At 34.2% G+C, this 17,820-nt stretch overlaps 1 protein-coding gene across 9 annotated transcripts in view; it reads right to left on the bottom strand.

Annotated features, from left to right (window-relative positions):
- Window positions 1–17,820, bottom strand: part of RANBP17 (RAN binding protein 17) — a 316,523-nt gene that overhangs the window by 232,257 nt on the left and 66,446 nt on the right. For all 9 annotated transcript variants that reach the window (XR_013827675.1, XM_079917450.1, XM_079917451.1 and 6 more), the window contains 2 exons: window positions 12,591–12,696; window positions 3,268–3,403 (listed from right to left, as the gene is read on the bottom strand). Coding sequence is in view for 8 of the 9 variants with exons in the window: in XM_079917450.1 (XP_079773576.1) it covers window positions 3,268–3,403; window positions 12,591–12,696 (242 nt within the window). In the remaining variant the exon portion in view is untranslated. The remainder of the gene's footprint in view (window positions 1–3,267; window positions 3,404–12,590; window positions 12,697–17,820) is intronic.

Raw genomic sequence — 17,820 nt, 5'->3', positions numbered from 1 at the left:
GATGAAATTAGATGCCTGTCAAATGCTGAGCAAAGTCTTTGGCACAGACTAATTGCTCAATTAATACCTACAGCTACTATTTATGATTTTTCTTTCTCACTTATAGGACATACTTCTATACAATCACTTCAATGATTCCCACCTTGGTTCCTGGAGCATTTATTTCTCTAAATTATATTATTTTGCACATGAAGGCTTTTATAGAATTTTTAAGATGCTTATTGATGGTATACCTTACTTAAAATTGTCAAACAGGGCTTCCCTGGTGGCACAGTGGTTAAGAATCCGCCTGCCAATGCAGGGGACATGGGTTCGAGCCCTGGTCCGGGAAGATCCCACATGCCGCGGAGCAACTAAGCCCATGAGCCACAACTACTGAGCCTGTGCTCTAGAGCCCATGAGCCACAACTACTGAAGCCCGCATGCCACAACTACTGAGCCCGCATGCCTAGAGCCCGTGCCTAGAGAAGCCACTGTAATGAGAAGGCCGCGCACCACAACAAAGAGTAGCCCCGAGTCGCCGCAACTAGAGAAAGCCCGTGTGCAGCAACAAAGACCCAGTGCAGCCAAAAATAAATAAATTAAATAAATCAATTAAAAATAAATCAATTATTATGTCTTTTTAAAAAAACTGTCAAACAACTTCACTAAAGTCAGCATCATTTTCCAACTCAAGAACATACCCTTTATTACCTGAAAGTATTATACATGATATCTAGACCCTATTCCTATGAAATTCTACTAAATATATACATTCAACCATTATCTAGTAGAAAGCATACAAGGAATATGCCAAGCATGTGGAGGTGATAACAATAAAGAAGACAGAACAGTCCTAACCCAGATTATAGTCTCTATATGTTTTGCTAAGAAATAATTACAATGCAGTATAATAATCCTAAAATAGGAGACAGAAACTCTCCCAGAATTTAAGTTAAGAAGAGTATCCTAAAGGATGGGGTATCTGACGTGAAAGAAAAGTAGAAGTTAGCTAAGTAAGGCAGGGAAGTGGAAGATGAATTAAAAAAAATAGTGTCCTAGGCAAAGGAAACAATTTTTTTCAAAGGTCCAGAATTGAAAGAGAATGTAGACTGTTAAAGGAGCTGAAAAAAATTTAGTACACATAAAGTATGTAATACAAGTATGGAGTAGTGAAGCATGAAACTGATGACATACATAGAAAAGAGACGGAAGAACTTTAAGTCATACTCTATATGATCCAATTAAATGACATAATGCTTAAGAGAGCTTTGGAAAGTTCCTGGTACAAAATAAGTACACACTGAACATTATTCGCTTACTTTAACCTAATGCTCTCCCTTTTTTTGCCATAATTCGGAATGCTCTCACCAAAAAATATCTTCCATCTGGTCCTCCCTAGTGTGGTTGACAGAAAAACAGTATGTAGAGGACTTATTTTAAATGTCTTAGACAGTCTTTTCTTTCATTTGTAAAATGGGAACAATAATACCAAACTTGCAGGCTTGTTATAAGACCTAGAGAGAATGTGAAGAGTTCCTAGAAGAGTGCCAGGGCACACAATAAGGACCCCCAAAACAGTTCCTACTAAGGCAGATCAGCAGACAAGCCAAAAAAAAGAAAAGTGGAAAGCTTTGGCCTCACTTCAAGGTTATGCAGTAGGAATGCCTCAGAAATAAAATCACCTTATTCTCTTTGAAAATAGGATAAGATGCATCAAAAATGTTAGAGTAAAATTAAAATAAAAGAATCAACACCAGTCTGATGATGTGTTTATTTTTTCCTAATATGTAAGCAATTTCAAAAAAGAAAAACTTATCTTTTATAATTCACTTTTTTCACAATTACCTTATATTAAAAGTTATATACATGTAAGAATCTTCAGGAAAAAAACTTCTCAAACCCATTGCCCTAAAACAATCGATTTCATTTTACATAATTATTTCCAAGTGCTTTAACCACAATAATTTTAAGGCTTTTCCACTCCATATTACACTGTTCTGATTTAGGACCCAGACCAAATGGATATTAGATAAGCAATGTTTCAAGAGTATTCACTTTTGCAAAAGCAAAATAAACTCTCTGGGTACATTTAAAACAAGACAGTTTATCATAATTCAATGTGTACCCTGTATAAATTTTATACCATGTAATTTTTGTCTGATTCTAATTTGCCTTACTGTCAACCTAAAACAGTTATATCTAGCTACTCCTTTTTCTCCCTAGTTGTCTCATTCAATGTCAGCTTAACTCTAAGAAAATTTTTTTGATATTAATCCTGAATGAAAACAAATCCTAAATGGCAATAAAATATCACAATGTATTTCACAAAGAAAGCATCAAACTACATCACCTTCTTAAAAAGCAAAGAAAATTTTACCTGAAGTAAACTAAAGGATGATCTTAACAAAATCAAATACTTTTCATACTACTATACAACTACTATTAACAGAAAACCATAAATGAACTGAAGGTTAAGCTAAATTTCCCAGGGAAAACAAAGCTCAGTTCAATATAAAAAGCTTATTCTAGAACTTAATCTCTTAACATTACTAATACAAACTATAAATCCAAAGGAGATAAGAATATCCTTAGGACTTCCAACAGAGAAGGTTTTGGAAAGTTATTACTCTAGGAAGAAAAGAAAAGAAAAAAAAAAACCTCATAGATCTTACTCAGTGTCCAAGTGCTACTAAATATCTGGTTAGGGTTCACATAAATGCCCTCAATAATACCTTAATGCCTTAAGATCAATTCATCTGAACTTGCTAATGCTAAACTTTCAATCACCATAGTAGAAATGTTCCCTTCACTAAGTTAACTGCAGCCTCTCAAAGGCATGTCTTACTCTTCTTGTCCTCATCACTTATCATGTAAAAATGCCAAGAAATGAGTGGAAAATACACTGGAAACCACAAAAATAAGTATCAAAAAAAAACCCCACCAAAACCCTCAGAACTACTAAAAGAGTAAATCGTATGTTTTAAACCTTGAAATACAATAAGGCAAAATTCATTAAGGTGTTTAAAATAATCTTAACTAATGACTAACCACATAAAAAATATTCTCTAACTCTGCCAATCAATCTTCAAAGACAATGGTAAATCTAGGCATAAAACAAGCAATCTCACATTGCCTTCAATACCAATTAATCAACTGACTTCAATTGATCAACTAAATTTCTTATGTAGAAATTGCCCAAACATATCATTCAGCTTAAAGCTGTTACATGTGAACACCTTTCTTCATCTTCAATAACATTAATTTTAATCTCTAGTAAAAACCTACCTTTGAGGTTCGCTGAAGTTGATCACCAACATATGTTTTACGAAACTGATCCAAGAACCACAGAATTGCAAGTTCTATTTTCTCATTAGAACACTGAGGCAATCCGGTATCCATTAAAGATATAAGCTGAAAAACTCTTTTCATGAAGGAAAAAAGAAGCTTCAGTAAAAATTCTTAGAGAAATACCATTAAAACATTTATCATCAATTTTACATAATATAAAAAGTAGAAAAATACAAATGCTTATAACGAAAATATTTTTAAAAATCATCTGAAATCCTACCATGAAGAGATACTACAATTTGGTCTAATTCCTTCTAGCCCTTTTTCCTAACACATGCACTTCATATACATGCATACAAACCTACATGGACATGCATTTATTATTTTACTAAACATTTATATATAGATACATATGACATATACATATATAGTAAATATCTACAATTATAACTATTATATAAACGCAGGTATTAACTTATATATTTATGTATATATATAATATTTTAGTAAAAGAAAAATGATATTGAATGTGTAGTTTTGTATTTTACTTTTTCATTACAACATATTTTCATATAACTATATATTTTGGGGTCATATGGTTCAAAATACAAAAAAAAGAGGTACAGCCATCAAGCTGTATCACTTTCTTAATGAGTAATAAAAATTTTACCTGAAATAAATTACAAGATGATCTTAACAAAATCAAATATTTTTATTACAGGTATGCAACTATTATTATCAAAAAATCATAAATGAACTAAAGGTTAAAGTAAATTTCCTAGAGAAAAAGCTTAATAGAATAAAAAGCTTAGTCTAGAATTTCCCCCCACCCCCAAATCCTTCTGTTATCTATCTATTTTCATTAAAATTTTCCAGTGAATGGCTGCCAACTGCCTGGTGCTAACAAAATTAGCATATCATAATAAAATTTTTAAGAAACAGAAGTAGAAGTTCTGGAGGAAACAGCACCTATTTCTCTTTTTTCTCATTATGCAAAGGCAGCTATGCCTAGCCCTAACCCACTCACTTCCTTCCATGTATGCACACGAGAAGATACACACACATGCTGTTAACAGTTTGTGTCATTCCAGAGACTTTTAAAATGTATGTATGACTATACATTCTCCTCCCAACTCTTTTACACATATGGAGCATACTACACCGTTATATTGTTAAACCTAGCTTTTTTCATTTAATAATATTTCTTAGAGATCTTTTCATGTCAGATATAAAGAGCTTTCTTATTCTCTTTTTACAGCTGCTGAACATCATTATATGAACATACCACATTATTTTCATACTTTCCCCCACTGAGGGACACTAAGGTTGTTTACAATTTTTTGCTATTACAAAAATGCTGCAATTAAAAATCTTGTACACATCACTGCACACATGTTCAGTTATAATATACACAGTAAAAGTCAAATTACTAGCTTAGAGAAAATGAATTTACAATTTTGATAGCTATTACAAAATTGCCTTCCAATGAAACTGAAACAATTTATACTCTCATCATCAGTAAATGAGAGTGTCTATATACATATAAATAATTCAGGGTGATATTAAACTCTACAATTTACTGGAATCTGAAAAATGGTATCTCAGTGAAGTTTTAATTTGTATTTCTCTCATGAATGTAAAGTCAAAATTTTCCATATTTTTAAGTAATACATATGTCCTTTTGTGTGCCCTTTTTGCTCATATCCTTTTTTGATTTTTCTGTTGGGTTATTTTTTTATTGCTAATTTCTACAAATTCTTTATATATTAGAAAACTGAGCCCTTTGCCTGTGATTGAGATGTAAATATTTTCCCCCACCTTTTCAATTGTCTTTTGACTTTATGGTGTTTGTTTTGTTTTGTTTTGTTTTTTGCAGTACACGGGCCTCTCATTGTAGCCTCTCCCGTTGCGGAGCACAGGCTCTGAACGCACAGGCTCAGCGGCCATGGCTCACGGGCCCAGCTGCTCCGCGGCATGTGGGATCTTCCCGGACCGGGGCACGAACCCGTGTCCCCTGCATCGGCAGGCGGACTCTCAACCACTGTGCCACCAGGGAAGCCCTATGGTGTTTTTTTAATACCATGCATGTTTTTCTTCTTTTTCTTATGCAGAAAACCTTACCAATTTTTCTCTTATGGATTTTATATAATAACAAGGTCTTACCCAAATCTGAGGTGTTTTTGTTCCATCTTTTTACATTCAACTGTATGATACACTGAAATTAACCTTGAACCTATCTGGTGAGATATGGATCAACGTTTTTTCGCAGATAGCTACCCAGCTGCTTCAACGCCATTTCTTTCTTGTATAGTCTGTCTTTTGCCCACTAATTTGAATTACCCCCTTATCACATACATTAGGTCTATTTATGCATTCATATTACTTCCTGGACCGTTTATTTTATTCCATTGAACTGTCTCACTAAACATATCTAGCCCAATTATTTTTTTCATATTATTAAATAACTTTCCAAAACATTGTATAAAATTAAAGCTATACCAAATTTTAATAATCTCATTTTGAATACAAACTTACATTTCAGTGAAATATAATTATTCTCCTGTTCCCTACCAGCAAAGAGTTCTAGGAACAAAATGTGTAGGTTACAGCAAATGAACTTCTTTAAAAAACTTGGTATTTATTGCCAAAGTGTTATGAAATAATATTTTGGTAACCATTTTTATAGTTATTAATTCCTAAATTAAGCTACTTATTTAAAAGTACCTTCACTTACTAAATATCTTTAATGCTATTAAAATTCATAAAGGAAAGCTTATAAAGATCAAATTTAAGAATGAGTCAACCAGGTTTGTTTGTTTTTCCTAAAAAGATGTGTTTATTCTCTGATTTTGAAAGGAGGGACATACCTCACTTTTAAAGTCTGTGTATTTGTGAATGCACAGATTCCTGAAGTAATTTTTAGTTAAATAAATAGATACACACACCAAACTTCATCTCTGGATCCAGGTGATTTCTTAAGTGACTTAAAGCATATCCTGCTGTTAAATTCTTTATGAGTAGGACCTCCTTTTTCTTACCCTGGTTCTTTGTTGATTCTATGCAATGGCTTGTTTACTTTTATTTCCTTTTAATAACATACATTCCAAAACTCTGAGGAAGACATGAAACCAATAGCCAAGTTTGTTGGGGTGCCTTTACAACTCATATCAAGCTGGTGATTACATTTGCTTAAGAGGCAATGCAAATCACCAGCTTGATATGAATTGCAAAGGCACCCCAACAATCCCCAACAGGAGAGTAGGAAAGAGTTCCCAGAAGGGTACATGATCCATCTGTCAAATAAGCTTTGATAGTTGTACAAGAAGTTCAGTTGCAAGTGACTGGAATCCAAAAACAATGGCTTAAACAATATAGATGTTTATTTTTCTCTCAAGCAAAAAAAAATTCAAGCCAATGCTCTAGGACTAGTTGGTGCTCCACGGTGTATCAGGGACTCAGGTTCCTTCCATCTTGTTGTTACACTTGCCTCCACTCACCCAATCACTTTATGGTCTAAGATGGCTTCTTCAGCTCCACTCATGTGCATATATGTTACACGTACCACATTCACTTACATTCAATTGCCCAGAACATAATCACTTAACCATACCTAGCTGCAAGAGATTCTAGTAAATCTAGTCTTATTCAGGTGGCCAATGCCCAGCAAAACATTTCAGGTATTCTATTACTGCAGAAGAAGGAAAGAAGAGATACAAGACAACTAGTAGTCTCTACCACAGTGTCCTTCAAAGATCTGTGGCCACCTCTAATAAGTGCATAAGACCAAAGCTTGTATTGTATATACAATATTCACTTGTGTTTCAGTTTATTGTCCTACATTTATTTTTACCTTTATCTTAAATTATCTTTGGAGCATGGAGGGAATAAAAAGATAAATATTAAATAATTTTGATCCAAGTATATGTACACCATTTCAAGTATAAAGAAATGAATGTTTGGATAATCAGTTCTTTTATATTCCCCTTAATATCCAATTCCGTAAGTATTTATTCAGTCAACAAATATTTGAAGGCCTACAGTATGGCAGGTATGTATTAGGAGTTCAGAATACAATACTGAGCAAAACATATATATTCCCAGTCCTCCAGAAATCTACAGCCTATGCAGGGAAAGACAGTAAAACAAGCAATTAGAATAAGGAATGACAAGTGCTATAATAAACACTACAAAGAAATTAGCGAGAGCTCCTAACATTCTAGGATGGAACAGAGCAGAGAGTGTCAAGAGAAAGGGGAACGCATGTGCAGCTTTCTAGACGGAAGGGGCGGGGGGGGGGGGCAGGGAGGAAAGCATGGCTCATTTAAGAGCTGAAAAAAAGTTCTATACAGCTATAAGACAGTCAGTGGTACGAGATGCAGCTACTGAGACAGGCAGGACCCAGACTATGAAGAGCCTGATAAATCACATTGATTTTAATCCCAGTAGCAATGAAAGTCACTGCAGACTTTAAGCAAAGCACAGACATAATTAAATCTTTATTTTAGAAAGCCAGAGAGGAAACAAGGTGCCCGCATAAAACTGTAGCATGAATCCGGGCAAATGATGACAGGAGTTAAAACAGCAAGGGTAACAGAAATAACTGGACTAATCGGGATAAGCAGAAAAGGTAGAAGTGACAGAATTTGATGACTATAAGGATGCTGGTGAGAGAAAAAAGAAAAAGTTAAGGAGAAGTCCCAGGATTCAAGCCTAGGCAATTGAGTGGACAGTGATGAGACACACAAAGAGTCAGGGTCGGGAGTGGATGGAAGAGATGAGTTTAAGTTTAGTCACTGAATTAGAGGTACATGTGGGACAACACATGCAAGGAAAACAGTTCAGTAAGTGTTTGGAAGTCAGAAGATAAGAATTACTAAAATAACACAAATCACTGAGCCATGCTGAGGGCTCAGTTAAGGTTAAAAAAAAAGATATCTTAGTTGGCAATGGTACCTATCTAAAGAAGTGTGCAATTTCTTTTATCACTCGACAAATTAAGAGAAAACTCTGAATTCCTTCAGAATTTAGGTTTTGCCAGGCAGATGAGATAAAGATACAGCAGTGAACAAAGCAGATAAAGCTTATTCCTTCCCTATTCTAGTGGAATAAACATCAAGTGGAATAAACTTCCCTATTCTAGTGGAATAAACGTAAGTGCTGTGAAGAAAAATAAAGTAGGATAAGGATGTTATTTTGGATAGGGAGGTCAAAAGAGGTAGAGACATCTGGGTACAGACCTGATTGAAGTGACGGAGTACTACATAAACATCTGGGAGAAAGCATTCCTAGCAGAAGAGAAGCGCAAAGGCCCTAAAGTGAAAACATATTGGTAATAATAGCAAGGAGGTCAGTGTATGTAGCTGAGCTGAATGAAAAGGGATAGGAAATAAGGTCAGAGAAGTAGCACAGTACACTCTGGGCTATGGCAAGAATTTGGAATTTGTTTCACGTGTGACAGGAAGCCACTGGAAGTGTCTTGTGTAGAGAAGAGGAAGCAACACTACCGGATGGGAAAGAAGTTGAAGTCATCTATATCACAGCAGGGTTTGGGGCAGAGAGCAAAACACTGAGCTAGCTGCAAAAGTCTTCAATGAATAATGAGGAATGATTGCGAGATGAACAGGTGAGAGCAACATGAAGAAACAGAAACAGAGGGTGGCCTAACTGAGAGGAATGAACCGAAAAGAAGCGGCCACCAGCAAATTAGAGAGGATACAGGACAAGACAAAATCCCTGGGAAATCTCTCAAGAGGTTTACATTCTGGTCATGATGAATGACACTGAAGTGATTATAAAGTTATCTTTATTTAATCAGAATTGTGTGGCCTGAGCACAAATATACTTATTTGCTAAGCTAAAGCAGCATATTTAAAAATGTTAAAGTAATATGTTTTAAATATCATTATCACAATATTGAAAGTTTTTATGAATATCAACCTTTTTCTGATAAAATAACACATAGATTTTTGGCAGGAGCTCCTCAACGTCTAATTTGGTAGTGTCCTCCCAGGAGTTAAAAAGGTTATCATATAACAACACCAAAAGGCAACCGTATGACAGTTCTAGTTACCTGGAATTTCTCCACGTGAAATTGATATTTTAAAATTTTACATATAACATCATTCTTATTTAATTTAAAATCTCAGTATGTTAAAACACATATATTTATGTTTTTTCTAGGCAAATTATGTAAGTCCTGGTACATACCCCACCTTGAATCTGCTCGGCCCTGTTTAACCCCCCACCAACCCCACCACCACCTCTCCTCCTGTCCCCTGGGCTCAACCACTTGCCTTGTAGCCCCAGTAAAGACTCGCACAGCTACTGCAGTTATAAATCCTCACTCAGGAGGAGGAAAGGCCTACCATAGCTCCAGCCAGCCCCTACCTCCAACCAACAGGACCAATAGTAGCTCTGGCTTCCCCAGCAGCTCCTCAAAGAGGCCAGGGAACACAACTAAGAAGTATGGAAAAGTTATACACTCCGGGAGTAGATTTCAACCACTAAAAATGGGATGCAGAAATAAGTGAACATATAAACCACTTGCCCTCAGTCCCCGTCCTCCCCCCGCCCCCCACCAAGATGGACTGCTTTGAAGCACAGCTGTTCCATGTGGTCTCTGGGGAAACCTGTAAAAGTGAGCAACCAGGTGTGTAATGCACCACCTTCTATAGTTGATTCTCATTATTTATGGTAGTTATGTGCTGTAAAATGGCCATAAAAACTGAATTAGCAAATACTGAACCACTGCTCCTAGAGGTAATACAGGAATAGGTTCCCGAGGAACTCTGGTCACAATATTTTCATCAACTAATCAACACATAACCTGTTTTATCTTTTACTCACTTTTCCTTCACTCTTTCTTCCCTGAAAATGTATCCTTTTCCCCACCCCACAAAAAAATCTTAGCCCATAAACTTCAACTAAGACTTCGTTTCCTAGGGAAAACAGGCTAAACACAAAACAAATCTTACTTAGAGCTAAATATGTTTGCTGCTTAAAGAAAAAATTAAAATTTTCTACTTGGCAGATACTTTTGTTTATTTCCTATTATATATATTTTTCAGGAAAATAGTGCCAGTGGGAAATTCTCTACTTGATGATGAAAACATTAAAAAAAAAATCGAACTAACTATAGCAAAAACTTTACTGAATATGTAATATTAAAAGATGTTACAGAAGTAAATTGTTCACTTGGTTTAAAATTAATCAAAGCAGGGCTTCCCTGGTGGCGCAGTGGTTGAGAGTCCACCTGCCGATGCAGGGGACACAGGTTTGTGCCCCGGTCCGGGAGGATCCCACATGCCGCGGAGTGGCTGGGCCCGTAAGCCATGGCCACTGGGCCTGCGCGTCCGGAGCCTGTGCTCCGCAACGGGAGAGGCCACAACAGTGAGAGGCCCGCGTGCCGCAAAAAAAAAAAAAAAAAAAAAAAAATTAATCAAAGCATTTTGAGAATGCCCCAGTCATATTTTAAAGTGGTTTGATATTGGAAATAATAAATCTTAAGAAAAACTAAAAATATTTATGTTCCATTCAGATTCAAATTTCATTGAAATGAGGTAGTTTAAAGGTTAAAAAGGGTATGAAATGAGAGAGAAATCTCTATTCAAAATGGCAACAAATTTATTAAACAGTTAGGAATATATTTAAGAATAATAATGAGGGAGAATATCATACTAAAGACTTCAGGAGGGTGATAGTGGTGTACTAATAGACTTCCAAGATCAGTGGAGAAGAATGAAAGGCCTAGAAAAAGACATGAGAATTTTGTGTAAGATACATGCAGCATTTCAAATCAGTAGAGGGTGGGGTTTGACATTAACTGGTTAACACTTGGAAATTTTCAAAAAAGTACATAACAAAATAAATGTCGGATATATTAAAAATTAAATATAAGCTGAAACCATAAAAGATCCAGGAGAAAATATAGCAGAATATTTTTATTATCCAGGTGTGGAACAACCTTCCTAAACATGAGCACTGAAAAAAGTATGAGAGAAAAAATTCATAGATCTTAATATATAAATGTTTAAAGCCAGAAAAAAAGCAATTTCTAAAACAAATTAAAACATATGGAGAAAATGAATAGCAAAATGAATAGCAAAATATTACAATCTTTGATATATACTGATATATACTGAGTTCTTACGGATAGATTAGGAAATATAATCATAAAAGAAAACCAGGTGAATGATGCAATCTACATATAATAAAAAATCACAAAGAGAAAATAGAAATGGCAAGAAAAGGAATGGAAAAGAATGTTTGACACCACTTGTAAACAAAGAAATACAAATTAAAATGAGACATCAGTTACCTATGAACTGGCAAAGATAAGAATCCTACCACCTAGTGTTCAACTGCAAAAAAAAAAAAAACCAATAGCCTCTCATGGCCTTTGGGCTCAGAGGATAAAACTGGTACTTTTCCAGAAGGCCATTTGGTAATGTGTATTGAAAGTCTTTAAAGTGCTATATACTATTCAACCAGCTATTTAGCTTTTAGGACCTAACTCTAATAAAATTATTTTGATCTACATAAAGATATAGCTAAAAGAATATTCACATTTATAATAAGGAAAAATTGAGAAACAACCTACAATTCCCAAAGCAAGGACCTATTTAAATTATGGTATAGCTTAGAATATGTCATGTCTAGATAAAATGTTTATAAATAATTATTATGTTTGAGTTTTTAAAAAAGAATTATTTTGGAGGTTTTTTTTGGTAATATAGTGCTTACTATTTGCCAGGCATTGATTGTCCTAAGCACTTTAAAATTATTTTTAAATTATTAACTTATTTAATCCTTATAACAGCCCAAAATGAATTAGATATAGTACTAGTATCCCCATCTTAGTTTACAAAACAATATTATAGTATAATTATTTTTGAAAAAAAGTTGAGAAATACACATGTAATGTACATATACTCTCAAACATTAATTAAAGACTCAAAGATCTTTACCAAATGACAGTAGTTATTTCCAAATTAATATATAACTTTCTTTTCATTTAAATCTTTAGTGTTCAACAAAAACATGTATTACTTTGTTATAAAGAAAGATGTTATTAAAAGTGAATTAAAATATATGGAAAACCAGCTTACTCATATTATTCATATGAATATATTTGACTATACTACTTATTAGAGATATGCCTTTTACAAATCACTTAAGCCTTGGTTTTCTCATTAGTAAAAAGGAAAATAATACCTTCTCCAAAAGGCCAAGTACAAAATGCTTTAGCTCATAATAGCAGCCCAGTAACTAAATTTCTAAGTACTTAGTAAATTTCTGTAAGTTACATGGCTACTACTTACCGACAGGATAATTCTCCATCCATAGCATCATGTTCATCTGTACTGGTATATGTTAATCTTCCTCCAACAACTGTCCCAACCAAGTATACCAGCCAGGCAAGACGTCCTAATATATAACAAGGAAAAAATCGTTTAGAAAGTATTGACAGAAATAAAGCTTATTTTTCCCGATATTCTAAAATTAGCAAAAGTTCTTCCAAACAAGTGATAAACTACTATGAACTCAGTTCTTGACAGAGCGAAGAGTTGGATTTTAAGTTCACCAAGGTAGTATAATAGTGAAAATGACACGTTTTAGAGCCAGATACAACTATGAATCCCAGCTCTACCAATCTGCTATGTGATCTGGCATAAGTATGTCTTCTTTGGAGAAATGTCTATTTAAATCCTTGGCTCAGTTTAAAATTGGGCTATGTATCATTTTTATTATTGAGTTGTAAAAGTTCTTTATATATTCTAGATACAAGTCTCTTGTCAGACATATGATTAGCAAATATTTTCTCCCATTCTGTGGGTTGTTTTCATTTTCTTCATGGTGTCCTCTGACGCACAGAAATGTTAAATTCTCATGTGGTACATAATGCTAATTTTTCCTTTGTTATTTCAGCTTTTGCTGTCAAATCTAAGAAACCATTGCCCAACCCAAAGTCATGAAGATTTAGTCCTATGTTTTCTTCTAAGAGTTTCATAGCTTTAACTCTTACATTTAGGTCTATGATTCATTTTAATTTTTTGTGTATGGTAGGATATAGGGTTCCAACTTCATTCTTTTGCATGCAGACATCCAGCTGTCCCAGCACCATTTGTTGAAAAGACAATCCTTCTGTCATTGAACTGTCTTCCTACCAGAGTCAAAAATCAACTGATTACAAATTGGAGGGTTTATACCTGAACTCTCAACTACATCTCATTGATCTAGTGTCTACCTTTACATCAATACCACATTACTATTGATTACTATTGCTCTGTCATATATTTTGAAATCAGGAAGTGTGAGTCTTTCAACTTTGTTTTTTTTTTTTCAAGATTACTTTGGATATCCTGGGTCTTCTGGATTTCCACATTAATTTAAGGATCAGCTTGCCAATTCCTGAAAAGAAGCCAGTTGGGATTTTGACAGAGATTACACTGAATCCATTAAGTCAATTTGAGGAATACTGCCTTCTTAACAATATTAAGTCTTCTGAACCATGACCATGATGTCTTCCAATTTATTTAGATATTTGATTTAATAATGTTTTACAGTGTCAGTGTACAAGACTTAACACTTCTTTTGTAAAGTTTTTACCTAAGTAGTTTATTCTTTTAAATGCTATTGTAAGTGGACCTGTTATCTTCATTTTTGATTGTTCATTGAAAATATATAAACCCACTGTTGATTTCTGTCTATTGATCTTGTATCCTGCAACTTTGTTACTCTTTTGTTAGTTCTAATAGTTTTTTGGGATCTGCCATTTTTTTCACTTTCTTACACCCTTCATGTCTTCTCTACCATGCTTACCTACCTCCAGTTCTACTGTCTATCATTATAATCTCTGTCTTGCATACAATGTCAACTTCTCTCCTCCTCTGACATATGCATCTTACAAAACCGTAATTGTTTAAATCCAATTCTCCACCTACCCTTTGCCTATCCTCACACAGCTTAATGTACCTGCAAAAAGATACAACCATGTTGACTAGTCTCACTTTGAATGCACCTTCTCAGTCAGGTCTTACACAGCTATCCTATCAATTTTCAATACCTAGACTAAGGTAGTGTGTCTTCAAGATACCCATCAATTCCTTCCCTCCATGTATGCAATTGCCATCAGGAAGTGAAGTCTATTTTTCCAATCCTTCGTAAGTCTGGGCTGGACTGTGACTGCTTTGACTAAAAGAATATGGTAGAAGTGACACTTATTCCAGCACTGGGCTTAGCCTTTAAGAGAACTGGCAGCTTCCTCCAGTCTCTCAGGGAATGTTCACTTAGGGGAAGCCATTCACCATGTAAGAAGACCACATACCCTGAGACCTAAAGGCTAGCCATATAGAGAGACTACATGGAGAGAGAAATGCCCAACTATAGCCCATTCATCAAATATTCCAGCAAAGAGAACAGACTTGTGAGTAAAGAATCATTCAGGTGATGTCAGCTGCAGCTGTCACCTGATTACAGCGCCTGAAAGACACCAAAGGAGAACCATCCAGTTGAAACTTATCAATCCCAGAGAACAATGAGAGATAAGAATAAAATTGTTATTTGATAAACCACTAAGTTTTGGGCAAAAGATAACCAGAATACAATCTGCCAACATTTCATATCCACCTTTCCTGATTCATTATTTTTTTAAATTTTACTTATCACTTTCTAACATAATATATATTTTATTATTTATCTTGCTTTGTTACTTGTCTATTCCAATAGAATGTACACTGCATGACAGCTGTTATTTTTTCTGTTTGGTTGTCTATTGCATATACAGAGCCTGAAACAGTGCCTGGCATACATAAGTCATCAAACAGGCATGGGTTATTGAATTAAGAAATCATTACATAGAAAATACAGCATGAACCAGGCAAGAAGAAGTTAACAGCTTATTATCAATTTAGTAAACATTAAAATGTGGAGTTGTTATTAAAAATGAATGTTAACGGTACTTACATTTCTATTGCTTAAATAAAAGCAGCTTCTTAAAGCACATTCAATGCAAGGTATGATCTAGTCTAGCCTGCTATTTGCAAATTCATCTACTTAGTAAAATTTATTTGTAATCCCCCAAATCAATACTTGTGATCATTCATGGACAGATGCAGAACAGCAAATAATTTAAGTTGCCCAATGTTCACATTCCAAGATCAGGTAAAACAAAGCAACAATCTGCTTTCTTGTTTCATCTCTCATACTATAAACAGCTAAGTATCCCTTTTTGGTATCCTTTTGGTATCACATTGTTTTTTCACTTTTGTGCTCCTTGTTTATAATTTTACTGTTTAAAATAGTCAACAAGAGTAGTGCTAATGTGTTGCCTAGTGTTCCTAAGTGAAAAAAAAAGCTATTATGTACCTTGTAGAGAAAATAACACGTGTTAAGCTTCGTCCAGGCATGGGTTGTAGTGCTGTTGGCTGTGAGTTCAATGTTAACAAATCAATGATATATATTAATGTAAAGTATCTTTAAGCAAGAATACATAACACAAGGTTATATGTTGATCAGTTGATGAAAATGTGACCAGAAGCCTGCAGGAACCCAAGTTGTATTTCCCCTAAGAGCAATGGTTTAATATTTGCTAATTCAGTGTTCACAGAAACTTTATAGAACATTAAATACCAAATAAGGAGAATTGACTGTATTTCTCAGAATCTTACAAAGGTTATCATCAATAGATTGTGCTCCAATGTGTGTGGGGCATACACATTTTATATAATTGATACGAATCTAAAACATTGTGACCATAATCTTTGGTGAATGTAGTATAATAACTTACCTGCCTATGAGAGTCATGATTTTAAAAATATGTTACTGCAAATTATTTCTCAAAATGAAAAATATTATTTAAATCTAAATAATAACCTTCTTTATATATTTTATCTATTTAGATTCTTAGATACTAATTTTGCTTAAAGTAAGCTTCACTATTACTAAAAATAGTAAACATTTAAATAGTACTTAACATGCACTAAGTACTATTTTAAACATTATATGTACTATCTGTACCTATATTTATTTAGTGTCACAAATCCCTGTTAAGAAGTATATGATTCAAATATAGGCAATGGATTTCCAAGAGTCCATTCTCATACCATTATGAGATATGTACCACTTCCTCTCAAGACTGATTAAAGGAAGTACTTGAACACCACAGTGGTCAATCAGCTAGACAGACCTTGATGATCCAACAACCTCTTAAGTGTTTATTTAATACATTTTAATTCCTAATCCTGACTGTTCTCCACCTGTCTCCCACATTTTTACTACAGATGAGACTGCATCTCCCTTTGGCATCATTTCTAGGGCATTCACACTTCTTTTGATTCCCAAACCAGCCACCCTAAAACCAAGTATATGTGACACATGAAACTAACATTTGTTGAATAGCTGAATTTAAAATAAGCAAACTTACTTTTGGAGTTTGTAACTAATGTAAATGTAGAAACATCTGCCTACTAGCTCTTCATAAAACAAGCCATCTTGAAAACAGACGCTGATTATACATGTAACTTTTATATTTCTCTGTTGGAAGATCAATATTTAAAAATGGAGGCAATACAATTTAGCCACCCAGAGCACAACTTGGATTCAAATTCTGCCTCTACTATTTATTATGCTTGTTATTCAATCTTTTTGGTTTTAATTTCCTCATTTATAAATATGAAATGCTAATAATAATTGGCTCATAGGCTTCTGACAGCACTGAATGGTATTCTGCATGTAAAGTACTCATAATAATTCCTGCTACAAGGGCTGACTAAATGTTGGCTATTATTATTAAATAGCTATACTGTTTTTAGTTCTTCTATATCATAGCTACAAAAGCCATAAAACATATCAATATGGAATATTTATATGTCCATTCTAAGTTTTACTTTCAAGCTGCTCAAGAAAATGAAGTCACACAATATTTAAGAATTTTTAAGTTCTTCCCTCTCTACCAAAGAGGCTTTTCGCAATTAAAGCTACTTACAGTTAGCTGTGTCTACAAACAAAAACCCTGAACTGAAAAAAACCCTCAAGATTCATTTGCTGAATATCTACTATGTGCCATGTTCTGTCCACTGGGATATAACTAAATATGTATAAGGCAGGGTGAGAAGGGAGAAAGAGACCCTATGCCCAACAGGTTGAACCTGGTGAGAGAGAGAAAATTGAAAAGATGATTTTTCAATGCAGTGTGATGAGTATCACTGTCTAATAATAAATACTAAATATAGGACAAGAATTTCTCAAATTTTAATTTTTTATTCTTTAATTCATTTTATTTTGTGACCTTGAAATTAAGGCTTTGATATCAAAGAATGCTATGCAAAGATAGCATGTGATCAATTGTGAGCATTTTTTCTAAAATTATGGTAAATTTTGAATGGAAGTTTATTCAGAGAGAAGTAGGATGTATATTTACTCTTTCCCTGTTTTAGAAAGCAGTGATTTCTATTGTACGAGACAAAAAAGCAGGAATTTTTAACCCTAAAAATTAACAACTACTAACTGAATAAATTAGGATTAGTGTTAGAAATGAACAATGCAATGAAA

Source organism: Stenella coeruleoalba (genome assembly GCF_951394435.1).
Source record: "Stenella coeruleoalba genome assembly, chromosome: 3".
Classification (NCBI taxonomy): Eukaryota; Metazoa; Chordata; class Mammalia; order Artiodactyla; family Delphinidae; genus Stenella; species Stenella coeruleoalba.
This window is presented reverse-complemented; position numbering and strand designations above follow the sequence as displayed.